Source organism: Stegodyphus dumicola, chromosome 1 (assembly GCF_044657685.1).
Source record: "Stegodyphus dumicola isolate Sdum_Otavi_A_Nest chromosome 1, ASM4465768v1".
NCBI classification, from domain to species: domain Eukaryota; kingdom Metazoa; phylum Arthropoda; class Arachnida; order Araneae; family Eresidae; genus Stegodyphus; species Stegodyphus dumicola.
Window position 1 is genome coordinate 105,985,761 of NC_140768.1, and position 19,826 is coordinate 106,005,586.

At 31.3% G+C, this 19,826-nt stretch overlaps 1 protein-coding gene across 4 annotated transcripts in view; it reads left to right on the forward strand.

Annotated features, from left to right (window-relative positions):
- Positions 1-17,884, forward strand: part of Bdp1 (transcription factor TFIIIB component B'' homolog Bdp1) — an 81,838-nt gene extending 63,954 nt beyond the window's left edge. For all 4 annotated transcript variants that reach the window (XM_085818692.1, XM_085818683.1, XM_085818697.1 and 1 more), the window contains 2 exons: positions 2,238-2,342; positions 13,647-17,884. In XM_085818692.1, coding sequence (XP_085674818.1) covers positions 2,238-2,342; positions 13,647-14,644 — 1,103 coding nt within the window. In that variant the 3' untranslated portion in view covers positions 14,645-17,884. The remainder of the gene's footprint in view (positions 1-2,237; positions 2,343-13,646) is intronic.
- The last annotated feature ends 1,942 nt before the right edge of the window (positions 17,885-19,826 follow it).

A 19,826-nucleotide genomic window follows, 5' to 3' on the forward strand; every position in this document is an offset into this window, starting at 1 on the left:
AGGTTAAAGGCAAAGATATTCTTATTGGAGTTGCTATTAAATTCATCTGTGATTATTCCAGCAACTTTATTGGCATGCTCAATGCTCGAAAATCTTAGTTTTCTTTTTTGGCAACATAACACTACATAAACACACAAATAATCAGATTACATTGGAGGTCGTTTAGCAAGAATTCCAACATTTTAAAATTACTTGCTAGATTCACAAAATATTTAGGAGTATGAATGTTCTTGCATACCTGCCATAAAAAATGCCTGTGGGTGTGATAATCATTGAAGGTTACTTTCATGCTTGAAAGGAAAAACATGGATTCAAAACTCTGTTAACTCTTAATTGCAGTGATTTTGCAAAGTACTTTAAAATCTTCAAGTTTCAAATCCTGTTAATGATCTCAATCAAAACTGAGATGAACCTAGACAAAGTTTTACCATTTTTGCCAGTGCTTAATTACCAGTGGCATGAATACTATTTAATTCAATGAACAGGAAAAAACTCGCTTATGATTGATTATACATAAGGTCTACATATGCAATGACAGAAATTAGAATAAGCAAATGCAGTAAAAAATTTAGTGTGATTAATTAGATTCTTTTAGAATCTAGTAGTATTATTTAACTACCATTAATGCAGAATGTTGAAATACAATTTAACTTTTTTTTTTTTTTCATCATTTATGCACACATTCAGGTTTTGAGAGCATTTGGACTAAAAATATTTAAAAACAGCAAATCTTTAGAATTTCTGATAGACAGTCTTGTGCGCTGGAGGTAAAATTGTTTTTTCCCCGTATAGTGTTGCCATTGCTCACTTTGAAATTGTTGAGTTTGTAAATCAAAAATTCATTAAAATTTTACAAAATATTGAAGAAACAATAAAACAAATTTTCAGAATTTGGGTTTCCAGGTGCTCATATTCGTGTGGAAAACTACGTTATTCAAAATTTGATGGTTCTTGGTACTGCTGTCTTTACTTCCTTGCACCAAGTAAAAGAAGTATCGTAATTGTGAAAAATTTGGTTTTCATATTTCAACAAAGATATCCATTTGGACAGTTCTCAAATCCGTTTGAATGATTTTTTTGCCAGACATCATCGGTATGTACAGACAGAATAAAGGACTTTTTTTTAAAAAAAAAAAAAACAGACTATGAAATAGATTTAAAATGGGTGGAGAAGAGATTTTTTCGTGAAGTCTATATCTATGTACGTATCTTGCATAAGCCAAAAACGAGTAGCTGTAGAATGCTGAAATTTTATATATGGGACTGCTATAACATGAAGTTGTGCACCTCCCTTTTGCATTGCAATTGGCTGCACCGAACATATAAGTGTTTATATATATATATATATATTGCTTGTCTTACCTGGCTCGGTGAGCTGTGTTTTATTCTTATATTCCAACAAATTGTGCATTTTTGTTTGAAAAATGATTGAATTATGTTGTTCTTATATTCCGGTTGAGGTTTTAATGCCTTTAGATAATCTGCATGCAATATTTGTAGAATTATCAACAATATTATAGTGATACTAAATCTAACAAAGCCATCCTTTGAAACTGTTAATAGAATATTTAATCAAGTCAGTTGATACACCAATTTCAGTGTCTTTTTGCACAGCAGGACCAAAGGTTAATTTTCAAAATAGTGTACCGGAACTTCCCGTCTGTTGGCCAAATTGCTTGTTTTCCCATAGAAATTCTAATGTTAATTGTAAACATTTTTTTTACAATTAACATTAGAATTTTTATGGAATTTTTACATTTTCTGTTTTTAACTGTATGTGGTTTTTTATATTTTTCTGTGTTCCGTAATTTTTAATAAAGATGTTTTGAGTTTTTATGCATTTTTGCCTTGCTGCGAAATGAGAACTGAATTGAATGAATGAGAAATATATCTGTAATGAAATTCGAAGAAATAAGTTTGAATGAAATGCAGTAAAAAATGTGTATAATTTAATATTGACATCAGATATTTTCACAATGCGAGAAACATACATTCATGCAAATTCTTCATTATTTAATTTCTTTAAATATAATACAGGGCGATAATGTTTGTTGGCAACAATTTCAAAAGCGATTCAATGCAAAATGCTGTTTTGAGAATAAATAACTCTTCTGTGCTAATGTTCCTTTGGGCTAAAAGGTAGATTTTTTATTTACACTTGTGTATATAGAAATATATATCTATGTAATATGGTATACATTGTATGATAATTCCAATGTATGTTTCATTTTAATTAGAAGCAGCAACCACTGAAAATGGAGCTCTTCATACTGGACGTAAAAGAAAGGCTAAAGTCCTTGGTGATGATTTTGTTGATGTTGATGTAATAATTGAAGATGATGGTATGGAAAACTTTTATTCTAATTTACTAAGTATGAAATATCTGCTTTTTATAGTGAATATTTCCAAATATTTTTGAAATAAAAATTATGTGTATTTATGTGATACAAAATATTTTTTGTTTAATATTTTTATTACATTAAAAGTGAATCTTAATAAATTAAAATAAGAAAGAATGTTTAACCTTAAACTGCATAACTAAAAATTTTAATCGTGCAGCTTAAGGTTAAACTTTCTTAGAGACTGCTCAGTAAAATCTTCTTCAACAATAGTCTGTCTGAACCTTGAATCCATGCTTGTTTTTGATATTATCTTCTCGAAAATAATTTTAAAATCAGTTGTATAAGTTAAAAAGTGCTTTTCAGCAACAACAACCAAAAAATAAAAAGAAAACAGTAGTTCATATTGTATCCATTAAGTGTTCTTTATAGTAATGTGGATTGTTTTGGCCCAAGTTTAAAACATATATAGAATAATTAAAATTTTTATATGATTTATATCAGATATTGTACAAGCTTAAAATAATTTCTAAAAATATTTAATCTTATAGACACTTGAAAAATGATTTCACCATTGCTTAACCCGCCCGCCCCTTGGAACGAAATGCTTTGAAAATGGCCGTGTTGCCAGTCAACAAACCCCTCCAAAAAAATCACTTTCGTTTTCTGAAATTTCTCTAAGATGGCCCAGCCTAGGGTAGTATGTTTACTTTCCCTTAGTGTGACCCCCTGGGGTGCAACTGGCTGGATCCTATATCCTGACAGAGTACTCTGGGGGAAAAGCATTTTGAGCTTGGCAGTTCCAGAACCTGAGGGAAGGTCATTTATACGGACGGACCTAGGGGGATTGCAGAAGTCCCAGAACCGGAAGTTCTGGTAGCGTAGTCAGACTGCATATTCCGGGTAATGACCTTCGGTGACGGGCAGCCGTGTAATACTGGCAGGGGCGCATCCACGGCCGGTCAGATCGCCAAATTGACATAGGTCTGTAGAGGTCCTCCCTCCGGGGTGGTCTCCGAGACCCGTGGTGTGTAAGCATCCGGTGGCCCGGTTCAGCCCCGGAGGATTTGAGAGAGTTTTCTAAAAAAGTCTGCGCAGGGTTTGAGGCACCCCGGTGTAGCAAGAGTACTAGTTTTAATCTCTTTAAGAGGTCTAGCGGACGTGTCCAGCCCTTCCGCCTGATACGGAGGTTGATTTCGGGTGTCACCCTAGTTGCATTAAGTTGCAGGAAGGGAAAGCAAATATTGATTGATTCCCTTAGTGTGATGGATAAGCCATAAAATTGCCTCCCGGCTATTGAAGTACTTGTTTAGTTTCGTCTCTCTTCTTTCTTTGTACTTGTAGACTTGTTTCTTTTAATATGTGACGTCTGAATTTTCCGAAATCTTTTTAGAATTTTAGCTTCCAAGCTTGTAAATTTTCAATTATTCGACATGCTTTATTGGGCAGTATTTTAAGAAATATCATTATTTATTTTGTTACACAATTTTTTTACTATTTACTTATCTATTTTATTTAGTTTTAGTAGGCCAATTTATTTTGGGAAATTAAATTTTAATCCACTCTTTTACCAACTCAGTTTTCATCACATTATAAATCCATATATATTTACGATGAGAGTACAATATTTATTAGGAATTTTTGGAAAAGTTGGCATATGTATTTATATTTTAGCTTTGAATTTTTTCCACAAGTTGTTCGTTAACGGTCGAGCTCATCCTTATAAACGCTTGATTATTTCAGCATAGAGTTGGCAAGCAATAATCTTCCTAATGTTTTTCGGGATTTTACAGCAATTTCTAGAATTTTGGTGGTTTTCTACAAATATTTTGGTAAGTTTAGCTATTATACAGTTGCTACTAATGTGGAATTTAAAACCAAAAATGTATTCCTTCGTTGATTTGAGAGGTCACATTTTGAATTTAAACGGACGTTTAAATGAATTTGATACAATCTTACCACAGACTAGAAAGAATTATATCTCTGTGTTGGATGGATTTTCTGACTTTCTGCAATTTATACATGAAATGCATAAAGCAGACATGCACAAAAATCCCTTTTGATTCTTACGGTTTCAGTTAAATGAACTGTAAAATATATATATATTTTAACTTTCAAAATGTATTTGCTCGTTTATGCATAAATTTAAAATCGTGGTATTTCCACTTACAAATTATATGACTAAATTGCAGTATTTAAGCTAATAACTGAAATTATAGCACTGAAATGACATAGAATATAAGAATGATTATAGTCAATTTAAATAAATTTCTATTTTCATTTAAAATTTGTCATTATTAGCACCTCCCGCAGTTTTATGCAATCATAAGATTTTCCGAATTCTATTAGATCCTTAACATAATTTCAAGGCCTAATAGAAAAGTGATAATATGGAAAGACTATGTCTTAGTACCAATAGCCAAGTATTTGTAATTAATTAAATAAAAATAAATATTGAATACTAGCCGCTTTTGTATTTATTTTTAGTCATATAACAAAAGATAACAAGAATACTCTTACATCTAAGAATTATTTAATAAATTATTTTGCTGATTTTATATGAATGAGGAAACATGGTAAAAATGTTTTAATGATTGAATTCACCGTTAAAAATCAAAGAAACCCCAAAATTCCTTTTCCCCAAAGCTGCATAAAATGTTTTGATTAAATATGATTTGAATGAGTTTTCCAATTCTGTTTTGAGTGATATAAATTAGGATATAAATATTATTAAATTAAGATATAAATATTAGGATATAAATTATTATTAGTAATAATTTTTATATTATAATTTAGCAGAATATTGTTTACCATTAAAAATTATATCTAAAAGAATAAAAAATATAATTAACTGTTCCATTTTGTCCTTCGTGCATCTTGTTTATATAAAAATGGAATCTGGCTAGGGAATTTACGACTTGTATATGAACTAAAAATTGGTATCTTGACAAAACTTGTCGGAGCATAAAAAGCGTATATTCTGTGATATTAGTGTATTAATCATACTTCTTTATACGTAAATGCAGTTTATAATTACCAGCATAAGTATCATAATGGATTTTATTAAAATGATGAAAACTGAATGCATGATCCTAGCATTATCGAACTACGGCTCTTTATCCTGTTAAGTATAGCTTGGGTCGTAACCAACACGAGTTTTATTTTTGAAATATTATTCCAAATAAAACAGGAAGCATTAAACTATATGCATTTTAAACAGTTTTACTTATTTATATGCATAGAAATGTTAAGTAGCTTTGAATTGTACTTCATTTCTGAATCTTCTGCAGTACTATGTTTAGAACAGATCAAGGACTTTAAAGAACAAGTACATTTTAGTAATATGTAACATTAATGATATAGTTCAAATGTTATTGAACAGCTGTATGATAACTAACTGGCACTGGAAGAAGCAAAATTTATCTGATGATCCAATCTTCATTAATTGAATTAATAGAGAATGATACAAGGTGAGCTGCTGGTCTACATGTGAAAGCTAAACTACTTTCTTTTTTCCCACCGACTGTGAGGCAGCCAATCCACTGGGGCAGTTAGCATAGGCAAACTACTATTTGCTTGTACAAAAAACTGTACTTAAAGCTTACAGCTTATTTTAAATAAATTATACTGATATATATACTGAATACAGCTGAATACAGCTTCCTGAAAATACATACATATACTGAATACAGCTTCCCTGAAAAGCGCTGTTTTCTATCTTATTTCTTTTAGATTTCAGATTAAAGGAAAATAATCAGTTCTGTTTCTCAGAGACGGGATTCCTGCATGTTTGTTTTTCGTGGTTATCTACATGTGTAACCCAGTTTCCCACTGAAAGGGCTCCACGAAGACCCATAGCTCTCGTACGCTTTGTTATATTTAAATAACCCTAACCTTCGTACTACGACAACTATCACACTAAATTAGGGTAGAAGACTTCGAAACAAGATTTTAAATAAGACTCCGGATCTCCACTGGCAGAGCATCTAAAATCGCTAAGCACAGCTAGCTCGACACAGGTTCAAATCCTGGCCAACGAGCTGGTTGCATGAAAGTTTTCTTGGCTTTTTTTACAAGTGGAACGAGAATATAAGTCTGATCCTCTTAGAAAGTTTCCTTCCTCTTTGGCAGATAAACAATTGCGTGCTTTGCCGTAATCCAAATACATTAAACCCATCTATATTGATAGATGTCATTCTATCTTTGTAAAGAAATATTAAGGTAAAAACATGTAAATATCAAATTTGCTTTAGACTGCAAATATTTTTAAGCAATTAACATTTTAAGCAGCAGAGCTTTTTAGTGGACTTATGAACAACTGAAAATTGCAGCCCAGCTGTGGTTAGCGTCGCTGACTGCCGTATCGAAGGGTCTGTCTTGAACCCCGGAGAAGGATGAATGTTTGTAAATGTATAGTATCCGCGCAGCATGGGGGCACTCTAAATATGCAGCAAGCTGAAAGTCCTCTTGACAGGTTGATGGTAGGGCTACAACAACTGAAAATTAAGAAAAAAGAACCTAAAATCAGTATAAAACTCTACTGATTACTAAAGCAATCTAGCAAAATCTTTCCATCGGGCAATAAATTCTACTCATATAAGAACAGTAGTATTTTTATAGTATTTATCAAGTTAAATTTATGAGAACTTACTCAAAGTTTGGTTTTTCAGAGCCTTTGAGATTCATCAGAATGGTGATAATATCATTAAGTATGGGAGAGGCAAAAAAAAAAAATTTTAAATGAAATAAATGCTGCAAAATGCACGAAGTAGTTATATAAATAATTAAAAATATGCAAAATTTTTTTCTTTAAACAGCATAATATTTCTGCAAAGAAGTAGCACATATTTAGTTCACTCATGGTATTTGGGGCTATGAACAGAAGGTTGTCTTTATGAACAGAAGTTCGATTTGGGGCTATGAACAGAAGATTTTTATACTGCTTTCTGATAAGCTATCGAGTTCAAATTTTGTAAATATATTGACTGCGGATGATAATACAATATGTTAAAACAAATTTTATAAAATTTCATTAAATTTTTTTTAAATTTAATGTTGACACGATTTTTGCACATATTTTCATTTGCAAGACAAACTACAAATGTCAAAACCTTAACGTTTGCACTGATGTAAAATATTCTTTTAATTGAAATTTGTATGATATTTTTAACATAACTTCTGATTTCTGAGTGAAAAGTCAGAAAATGTTTTCAATTATTTGAGGCATTTATTGGAGGTAAAGAAATTTTTATTCATTTTTGAAAAATGATTTTTCAATTGAAAATTTTCATTGAAAATAAGTTATTAAGATTAAGAAGATAAAATTTAAAAAGTTTTATAACATAAGCTTTTATTCAAAACATATAAAATTCCTAATAAGCCAAAGGCAAAAAATAATTTATGACATATTTTAATGGGAACAAGAGATTAATTAAACTTCTATACAATATTCAATTTATATGCAATTTATATCAAGAATTATAAAAGTGCAGACACTTAAATAACAAAATCAAACAATCGATTTCCAATGTCAAAAATATATATAGGGTGCAACTTTTTTTTTTATTATTCATGATATAAATTTGTAAATGAATTTTGTAAAGAATATTATTTAATCTCTTATTCCTATTAATCTATATAATAAATTATGGTGCTCTTCTGTTATCGGGATCAGATTTAAAAATGTATGTATGTATGTATGCATGTATATACAGATGTATGTGTTCATGTATATACATGTGTTTACACACATATAAATGCACAGACACATGCACATGACGTGCATACATACATTCCTGAATCCCTCCCAATAGCAGAATAATAGCTAAATTACTTTTCTTTCTTGGTTTTTATTATTATTATTATTATTATTATTATTTCTTAAACAGCATCTAAAACAGAAATTCTTGTTTCCTCTTCCATTAACACTCTAACTGGTAACAAATTTCTTATTACTTTAGAACCAGTGTAAGGTCGCCATTATAGTAAAACATCAAGAAGAGTTCTTGATCGTAAAACTTCCCATGCTACTGAGGGTCATTCATTAACTATTGTCATCAGGGTTGGAGGGACGCTTGTCCCTTTAGGCACTTGGGGGATAAAGTGAGACAAAAATCCAAGCTATGCATTTTTTATGTTTCTTTTAAGTCTAGCAAAAAGATGGGTCAATCCGTTTTCAAGGAGATATTTAAAATTTTTTGTAATAATACGGGAGAAACTGTTAAGGAATGTGCATAAAAGAATGAGAAAATCCGGGTCAAACCGTTAAAGGGTTAAAAATAAAAATAGGGAATTTGGAATTTTTTTACTGGCAATATTTTAAAGATGTGGGGGGAAGGGAAAAAGTAGATTTAAATGCTTTGGTTCATATAAGCAATTTTTTAATATGTCAGTAGCCATGATAAATATAAAAAATAGTTGCAAAATATAGTATTCAGTTCATTGCTGTTACATTTTGTATTCATCTGTAGGTAGTGATAAAAGAAATGAGAAAAAATTATGTAAACTTGAAGATCTAAAAATATTTAATCTTATAGACTTTTGGAAATTGATTTCACTATTGCTAAAAATAAAAATAGAGAATTTGAATTTTTTTTTACTGGCAATAGTTAATAGATGTAGGGGGAAGGGAAAAAGTAGATTTAAATGCTTTGGTTTGGCTCATAAAAGCAATTTTTTTTAATATGTCAGTACCCATGATAAATATAAAAATAGGTTCAAAATATACCATTCAGTTAATTGCTGTTACATTTTTCTAATTGGATGCTAAAATCTTTCTGATCTTATCTTACAACTATCATCTAACTTTGAGGTTCCCAAATATTTTTAGTTCAACTCTTGGTGTATCAGAACTTATAACAATGTATAGTTGATGAGATTAAAAAATAAATGAAAGACTTATTTCAAATTCAGAAATAATTTACATAAAGTCTGCTAAAATACATATTATGAAATATATCTTTGAATGAATAAATTATGATTAGTGATAAATTGAGCCTTTTCCCCAATTTATCTTGGAATTATAATGCATACGGCTGTACCCCCTTTTTTTAAATGTTATTTGTTCTTTATCAAGTCACTACTAAAAGCCTAGCTTTGCATGTACATGATCTCGCATACATGAATTACTGATCTTGAAATTCTATCCAGAAGTTAGTTATTTCCCTGTTGTCAAGTTTTGTCATCACTATATTATTGTAAAGACAGCTCTATAAAATTTCCTTCTACACTAAAAAGTTCAGATGAATGTTCTGGCCTTAAATCCATGTGCATTGTTAACATTATATCTTTGAAAATTATTTTTAAACCAATTGGTAAGCTATGTTTTTTTTTTTTTTTTTTTTTTTTTTTTTTTTTAAATTGCATATTGCATCTGTTAAATATTCTTCCTATATATCGCTATCCTATATCCCAGCACCAATATATTGCTGTTCTGATTTTAAAACCACATGGACTAACTGTCATTTTCATGAAAGTATTAATATATTTTATACCTAAATGTGCTGTTTAAGGGGTTGCTACACACAATCTAGGCACCACTAATCTAACTGGATATATTTTTCCAGTATTTGGTGAATAATTTTCCACCTTTAATTAAAATAAAAGCATTTGAGTAAAAGCGTAAAATGTTTATTGCATTTCTAAGGTTCATTGCATTTACAAGGCCAAGAACTCAAGAACATAATGTAAATACTCATTGACTGGAATCAAAGAAATGATTATTTTGACCAACATTCTTGTTGGCTCGAATTTTTTTACTCTTATAAATTTAAATAATCTAATATATCTGTAGGTATAGTGATTTCTTTTCCTAACCATTCTTACTTACTTACTTAAACCAGCAAGTATTGGCTACTATCTATATATGTTTCTTTCTTAACCCCTAAACACACTCTTTTATTTTTCAGTTTTCATGCAAAAATTATTCATTCTTTTACTATGTACTTTTAATTAGTTCAACAAGACATGAATGATTCTATAGATATTTTTTTCAAACTTTTGAATTTTTTAATATTTTTGTCACAAAGTAAATGGTAAATAACTATCCCAATTTAACTCATTAGTGTGTTTTTGTTAAGAATGAACACAAAAAATCATTTTGAATTTTAATAATCAAAAACTGAATGTTTATCTGTATAGAGGAAATGTGAAAGAAATGATTAAAAAGAAGTGTTAAAATTACACAAAATTTTTGTTCAAATTAGAAACAGGTGATAGACCTTGAAACATGACACTATACATAAAAACACATTGCAGTCTGTACAAAAATAGTGTGTTTCTACTAGATTTTTACGCAAAGTTCTAAAAGAATGACTTTACGAGCTCTGATTCACGTATTTTCTGCCAAATTGCAAGTACTAACCTAACATGTTTGACAGATATAAAAATAGCTTCACATGGAGTTGGATAAGTGTCCAAGTGCTGAGTCAAAGGAGGAGTGGTATAACAACATATAATCTTCTCATAAGAAAACATCGTGAAGGTTACCAGGATAGCCACGAAACACATTGTGAGTTTATTTGGAATAAATTTTTAAAAAAAGGTCCGTGAACCATAAATCTCAACAACTGAGTTAACTTAAATAACTAGGCAAGCAATTAATCTCTGAATTTTCTTAATGTATGATAAATCTGCATCTTTTGTACAGGGTTATATTGAAACTAGGTGTGAAGGGGTGAGGGAAATAAGAATGAATTATTTAGGCTAAAATCTTACAAATAATTTACAATACCTGTGAATCCCTTCATACAATAAAAATGTAAACCCCATAAGTGAAGTAACTACATATAAGTGCATAATAGAAAAATTACAAAATTAACTTTAATGTCTTGAATGTTAAAAATGGTGATGTAAAAATAAAATGTAAATGAAACATTTTTATTTGAAGTGCTGTTTATTGAAATTATAACTTTTTTTAAAATACAAAAATGCATTCCCCCTTACCCCTCCAATGTGATGGGTGAACCTGATGGGATGATATGAGAATATTCATGTTCATTTGGCTCTATAGTATTTTTGAGTAACATTCATATATCTCCATTTTATGATAAGGCTGATAACATTCATAACATTACATAACTTTCATAAGTCTCCATTTTATGATAAGGCTGATAACTGCACTAAATCCACATTCTGTTAAATAGGAAGTTACAGCAAAGTAATCAACAGCTTCTCTACAATGACAGATAACGCAGGATATAAATTTGGTATCTGTTTTTATAACCAGAATTTTTGGTATCCTTGTTCAAACTTTGATTTCAACTCCACATTTGTGAATAATTCAATAAATTTATCCCGTATCAGATGGATTCATCTAAGTTTGTGGCTCTGCTCTCAAAAGGTCCCAACTCAAAAGGTCCCAACATCCAGTCAGGAATAACCAAGTGAGGAATGTTTTAAATCTTTGGTTGAAGAGCCGGTTAAGTGTTGGCAATAAGCAAGCAAATTGTCATTTTGTTTTTCTAATTTAAGGATTTGGAAACTGAGAGCATTCTCCTCTCTCTCTAAGTTTTACTTGTATGTGAAAGGTTTTGCAATAAACACAGATAATATTATTCATTTATGATAAAGTTTAATTAATCACCTTAAAGCAACAAGTTGGTTTGCTAAATTTGGTAAAATAGTCAGTCATATAAGCTATGTCATTTTTGAATTAATTAAATTCAGCAAATTATAATAATTTGCTGCTCAGTTTCAGGAATTGCAACATTGAATATCTGTTAAATGTGCATAAAATCAATCCAAACATACACTTTTAAAGTACTTCCAAGTTGAGTAGTAAACTAATCACCTAATTTTCAGCATTTTCCAAACAAAACTGAATAAATAAGCTCCTATTTAAAGCATTCCTTTTGATTTTATGAACTGCTCTAATGATATAATCTAGTGAGCCATAAAAGCATTCACAAAGATTTTTGGTAACTAAAGGTTGTTGATGAATGTACATGTAATAAATTTGGTATAGCTTGTTTTAAGTGTGCCAGAAAGACTTGCTATTTTCCTATCATTGCTGGTATACTGTCAGAAGCAATGGAGAGGATATTACTCTAGTGTATAGCTTTTACATCAAAAAATCTTTTTAATTATTTTTATTATTGTTACAACTTTCGGACATATCATAAATAACAATTCTTGAGAAATTTTTTCTTCTTTTATAAATCTCATGTAAGCTAAAAGTAAAAACTCGATTCCTCCAAAGTTGACTCGTAAAGCTGTATAGAGAATTCAGATGTTTTTAAATATGCACATAAAGAATATCTATGCACTGAGCCATTATGTCACTTCTTCTTTGTACTTTATTATTACTCAGTGAAATTCTTTGAATATCAAAATTATAAATATGCAAAATTATGTGTATATTAAAATTATGCAGCATGATGCATATTACTTCATTTACTGTTGGTAGAATAATAGTCCATCGTCTTCTGTCACAGTCGTAACATGCAGTCTTAGTTGTCATCACAATGATGGTGTTTTCAAATATTTTTTCTTTGGCTATTTTAAAAAAGTTTTTATTTTTTCTGTTGTTGTAGACTTTAGTCAAATGTTTCTTAGTTTTTTTTTTTTTTTATTTGTTTGATAAATTTTACTGCACTGAAGGCATGCAGGTAAAGTACTATGTTGACAGAATAAAATCATATATTAAATATTCAACATTATATTGTCTGAATTTTTTTGGACTGTTTTCTGTAAAAAAGGACATGATTTGTTTTATTTTACTTGTGACATACAAATTACAACCAGTTTATTTATTGATATTTATTTTAATTTTCATAATAATAAAATCACAATTATTTTATATTAAACTATTTGAGACCTCCTGACATTGTCCCCTGAACTAATTTTAATTTGCCATAGACTCCCTCAGTGGTCGTAAGGACCCCTGGTGTTCCATAGGATCCATTGTTCTCAATTATTAATTAATTATTCTAGACGATAAAAAATAGGGTTTTTAAAATAGAAAATTTCATAGAATTTTCAAAACCTTTTTTAAAATGATTTTTACTGTATTATAATAAATCAGTGTTTTTATCTATTTAACAAGCAGTACTTGCTTCTGATCGCTTGTTGTTTTAATCAAACATCAGCAATTGTATAAATTGCTTGCAAGATAAATGTGTAAATTTTTGACATGGCAAATTTATGTATACAAATGTTTATCTGTTAAGGTTCATATTAAAATGATGTGTATTAAGCATACAATGTTCCAATTTTATCTTAACCATTTAATTCAATAGACCTTGCATTGCAAGAGTGTGTAAAGTATTATGCTGCTGGAATTAATATATGTCTTTTTTGCATTGCTAGATGTTTCTTGTGAATTGCGAAGTTCTCCTGTACCACCTTCAAAATCTCCCACTCCATGTGCTAAACCAACGAATGTTAAACACAAGAAACAAAATTACCAAAAACACGATAGTCTTATTGACTATAATGGTGATTGTACAGCTCTGTTGAATTCATCTTCACAAAATGTAGCAGATACCAGTGATTCTGCAGTATTTACTGTATTAAGCACTTGTAATTCAGAAGCAACAGAGGAACCTTGTGTTATTTCTTTGACTGATTCTGAGCTAGGCATTGTAACAAATGTTGTAGCAAATGAAGTTGTTGTTGAGTCAGGGAAAAAGAACAGGAGACGAAATAGGCAAAAACCCAACGTGACTGAAGCACAGAAGCGAAGAATGCCAGTTATAAATACCTATAAAACAGTTCTTCCATCATCCAGAATTTACACCCCTGCTGAGGAATACCCTGTATATGAAGAAAAACATCCGAAATTTTCTCCTGAAAAGAATTTAAGATGCTATTCTCGTAGTAAATTCCTTCCTAATACACAAGATCTCCCAATTCCATTCTCTCAGATATCTGACTTAAATGAAAATGAATGTACTGTGCCATGTAATTCCCAAGATCAGGCATTGCTTGTGAATTTAAATACCTGTGACTCTGTTACTGCATCTTCCAGCACAGATGAGAGTAATCCAGGAACTGGAACTGCTATGATTATTGTACCTAGTGACCAGAATATATATACCTCTAACTCTGTTGCTGCATCTTCAAATGCAGATGATAGTAATCCAGGAACTGGAACTGCTATGATCATTGTACCTGATGACCAGAATATGTATACTTCTAACTCTGTTACTGCATCTTCTAATACAGATGATAGTAATCTAGGAACTGGAGCTGCAATGATCATTGTACCGAATGACCAGAATATGTATCATGTATATATGTATAACAAGCCTACTGCACCTAGTATTACATTATCACCGGAATCTTTACCACATAACAGGTGTTAAATTCGCACCTAAAGCAATATTAAAATGTTTATATAGGATTTTCAAAAAAGGCAGCAAGTGAATTTTATTTCTAAGTATTCATTCTAAACACGGGATTCAAATAAATATAGTTTCTGAAAGCCAAGTTTGCAAGTGCAAAATTTTATGAAGACATTCTCAGTCTCATTATCAGATCTCTGTAAAAGTAAAATCTGTGTAGTTATCCATATGGAAAAAAAAAAAAAAAAAAGATTAAAGTAAAATATTGATTATATTCTAACTATGAAAATGAAAAGTTTAATTTTGTGCATAAGTTTCTGAGATATAAAAGAGCTAGTACGGATTTAGTGATAAAACTGCCATATCATACTAATTATCAGGATAAGCAGCTTTAATTTTTATAGATACACTGGTGTGCAAAACTTAAGCAACAGCAGGGTATTTTGCCATAACTCCACGAGAAATCAACTGATCGACATGAAATGCAAAAATGAAGAAGAGTATTATGTACGTAAAGGATGACGAAAGCATCGGAGCTGAAAAAGGAATGCAATGCATACGGTATGATATCAAACAAAAACAAGCTTTATTGAACGCATACTATCGTGACTCTTGATTGTCTATCCAAGAGGAAGAGCAACAAGCAGATGTTCCTTAATATGGAATATGCCCTCCCCTCACTGCAATGGTTGCTATGCACCGTCTCCGCATATTCAGAACAAGCTGGTGCAACATTTCTTACAGTAGGAGTGCTCATTCCTCAATCAACATCTGTTTGAGTTATTGGGTGTTCTCCGGAGGATGTAAGCGTGCTGCAATGCATCTCCCCAAAGCATCCCACACATGTTCGATAAGATTTAAATCTGGGGAGTATGCTGGCCAATCCATTCAAGCGATATCTTCACTTTCCAGTAGCTCCTCAACAGCAAGAGTCCGATGTGGCTGTGCATTGTCATCCATAAAAATTAAGTCTGGGCCAATGGCACCTCAGAACAGACACACATGGGGAAGGAGTACCTCCTCACAATAGAAATCCCCGTTTACAGACCCTCTGTCGAAAATGTGGAGCTCAGTTCGCCCGTTCAGCATAATGCCTCCCCAGACAAGAATTCCAGGACCACCGTTACGGTGTCTTTCCTTGATGTTACTGGGTTAAAACCAGGTCCCGACTTCTCTCCAAATCAAAACACGTTGAGAATCACTTCTGGTACTGAACCAACTCTCATCCGTAAAGAGGACACGACTCCATTGATCAGTTGTCCAGTTTTTGTGCTCTCTGCAGCACTGTAAATGGTGGCATCGGTCGCCGACTTTCAATGGGAGGCAGCGTTCAGGATGGCGGGCAGATAGGCCCCCTTTGTGAATGCGTCTGGCCACAGTAAACCGTGACACTTGTTGCCCCATTGCTGTACAGAGTTGCTGAGCATTGGCGCTTGCTGACTGCTGTCAGCCTCTTTTCACCTGCAAGACAATATATCGGTTATCCCCTGCAGTTGTCGTCCTCGGGTGGCCACCACCAACCTTTCTAACAGCTGTACCTGTGGTTTGGAACGATTTCCAAGCGCGCAAAACAACACTTTTGTTGATTCCGAACTCTGCAGCTACACTGGTGACCATACGCCCCTCCTCCAGCTTTCCAATCGTTCTTCCATGTGTGAAGTTGTCCAGGTGATTTCTTCTAGCCATATTTCACAAACTGATTCACTGGCACTTGCAGCGAATATGTTGAATTGCATCTACGTCCTTCCCTTTATTCTACTGTTGAGCTGCGCGTGCCGACATCACGCGTTTTGTGTACGCTCACGTCGCCTCTGACGTTTCGTTCCTGATATTTGCATACGCATGATGTTTCTACTGACTTACGTGTTCATTGTACTGATCTCCAGACCTTCTTTTCTGCAATTTCATGGCTATCTGCTAAATTTTTACATTGTTGCTTAAGTTCTGCACACCAGTTTACTTTACAATTTAAATAATTAAATGACATAGAAAAACTATTTCACATCAGTCTACTCTCAAATATGTCTAAATTTTGCATTTAAAGGTATGAAACTTAATTAAGTATAATAAATACTTTATTAATTAAGATTCTTACTTTACATTAAAAAAAAATAAAACTCAGTAAATGAAATTTAATATTTTTTAAAGCTGAATGAATGTTATTTTCTAACCTTGTCAAAAAAATTTATTTATATAAAACTGGTTGCTGTGAAGAACTCTCTGAACTTACTTACATTTAAAATGCACATGGCGCCAGTTCATTTACTGAAATTCAGAGTGAGACAAATTACCAGTATTCATTGGTCTTATTTCCTTAGTGTATCGCAGTATACCCTTCCTATATCTGCCTGGATTCAAAGCCAAACTACTAGTGGTTCAGTAGTTCTTACTTCCTAATATATTCACTGGATTTTGAAACTGGACCAGTACACTTATTTGCTCTCGCATTAAAGAGAGAAAGATGGCCTTCATGCAAAGAGACTTTCTATGAAAAAATAGCTCATATACACATTAAAAAAAGAAAAGTAATGAATGCCCATGAAGCCATGCCAGATATGGAGTACTTGATCAAACTGTGACTGTTCTATGATCTTATACAGGCGACCACTAGTGGACAGCACCCATAATATTGAGACTGCTTTCATAAAATTCTGCATCCTGTTAACTAGAAGTATATGTCTAGGATCAATATTTAAAGAAATAAAATCTTCAAACACTTTATACATCTGTATATATATATATATCACTTTATTTCATATTATTATTCAGTTGTGCCTTCAATTGTTTTTCTAAATTGTGGTAGTTAGCAGTTTTATAAAAATCTATTTGGGCATAACTGCAACATGAATTAATCCTAGTCGCATATTTATTTAAATAATGAAATTATCTTTTTCATATAACCTGTTGCTAAACTGGAACTGTTGGGACCAAAGTTACGATATATTAAAAAAATTAAATTACGTTTTATGCAATTTTTGCTAATATTTTATATTTCTTAATTTGCTGCTTGTTATGTTTACCATATTATCCAAAAAAATGTACAAAGCAATTTTTTAGTAAGCTGTATTTTTATGTTATATTAAGCAATTTCATTTTATGAACTTAGTTTATTTTTTATTTGTAAGGTTAAAATTTATTAACTGCAAACTCTTGATTGTAAGGTATACTACACCTATCGCAAAATTTTATGGTAGCTGTAAAATTTTATGGTAGTCTTACTATTATCTAAAAATAAAAAAATGGCATAACATTTCTTCAGTATTCATTTTGTACTAGTCTTATTCCAAGTAAGTTATATTAAGAAACATTTCTTAATTGTTAATTAATTGTAATATTTCTTATTTGCTTAAAATTGTGTATGTATAGTCAAACCCATTCAATCATACTTTCAAAGCTCTAAATAGATAATTTATTCAATTTTGAGATTTAAATTTATTGCATACAGTGTCAGATCTCTAATAGCAGTATTATGATTTTAAATGAGTCTGATAAAAATCAAACATCATGCTGAAGTTATAACCATAGACCTGTTATGTACTAGACGAAGCATCGCCATTCAAAACCGGGTGAAAAAGCGGCACAGGAATGAGCTGCAGGAGTTTGGACATGAAATGGAACTGAACCCAGACTTTGGCGTACTATCGCCACGATTGGCAATTTTTTCCCCTTCTTTTCTCTCAGTTCGAAATGCGAACTTAGAAAGATGTCATTTCGCAGAAGCTGCCGTTGAATTTGCAGAAGAGGTTAAATTGATAAACACCAGCCAAAATTAATAATTTCCCTAAAATTGGACACTTTATTTTAAAATTTAACAGGATAATTTTCATGCTGTAGAATAACATTTTGTAATATAATATCTATCGGCATCTACAAAGTTAAAAGTAAAATTTAAAAAATCTGATGTGTACACCACATGACTTCCTTGTACGGAATATTAAATTATACGCATTTTTTCTTGCATTTCATTTAAACTTATTGGATTGAATTAAATCTACTTTGCTGACAGCGCATAAACCACAATAGAGTAAATGCATTCTTTAAAATTCACTCTAGTATTTGTTTACCACAGCGACACTCTGGCACTAGATTCACTTAACAGTATTATATTCCGTTCATATTATAACTCATAATGCACAAAATTTATATCATTTAAAGAATAGAATTATCTAATCGTTGCCACATGTTCAATTCAAATACTATAATAAAGCTAGAATGATGTATAAAAGAAATTAAGCAAACAAAACAAAAAAGAAACAGTTTTTCACAGACGATTGAGTGTTGCTCATTCAATTAATTCAGTTCTCACTTTGTGACAAGGCAAAAATACATAGAAACTCAAAATATCTGTATTAAAAATTACGAAGTAAATCTGAAACACTTATTTCCTCGAAAAAATTCCAGAAAGGATTAAGCATGATTTAATTCGCAATAATAAATGAAGGCATTATCTTTGTTGTTGCGAAGCTAAGTTTCTCTAGATTGGCAACAAATCCACTAGTCTGCTGTTTCAAATGTAAACAATCAATGGCCGCCATAAAAAAAAAGGCTTAGCGGCACTTAAACAACTTTAAAATTGTTGATAATTCTAAAAATATTGCACACAGATTTACTAAAGGCATAAAAACCTTAACCAGAAGACAAGAACAACATAATTCAATCATTTTTAAAGCAAAAAATGTACAATTTACAAACATATAAGAGTAAAGAAACCAAGATCACCGAGCCGGGTAACAGAGTGGATATATATATGGATATATTTACATACGTTTGGCGCTGCCGATTGCAACCAAAATACGAGGTGCTCATCTATATGTTATAGCAGTCCTATATACAAAATTTCAACGTTCTGAGGCTACTCGTTTTTGAGTTATGCGAGGTACGTACATACGCCACGAAAAATTCTCTTCAGAATTAATTTTAAAGCAGTTTTATAATTTTTTTGGAGGAAATGAGTCTTTTGTTCTGTCCTTACATACAGATATCACGCAAAAACATCGTTAAATTGCATTCGATAGCGATTAAAATGGATATTTTCGTTGAAATATGCTGCCTTGTAATCGCGTTCGTACAAGGAAGTAAAAAACTGGAGAGAACAAATGAAATTAATAATAATCTGTAATAATATGAAATTAAAAATACAAAAATTTCAGTGATAGATTCAAATGCAGAACGATTCTTGTCGAATTTATTATCATAAAATATA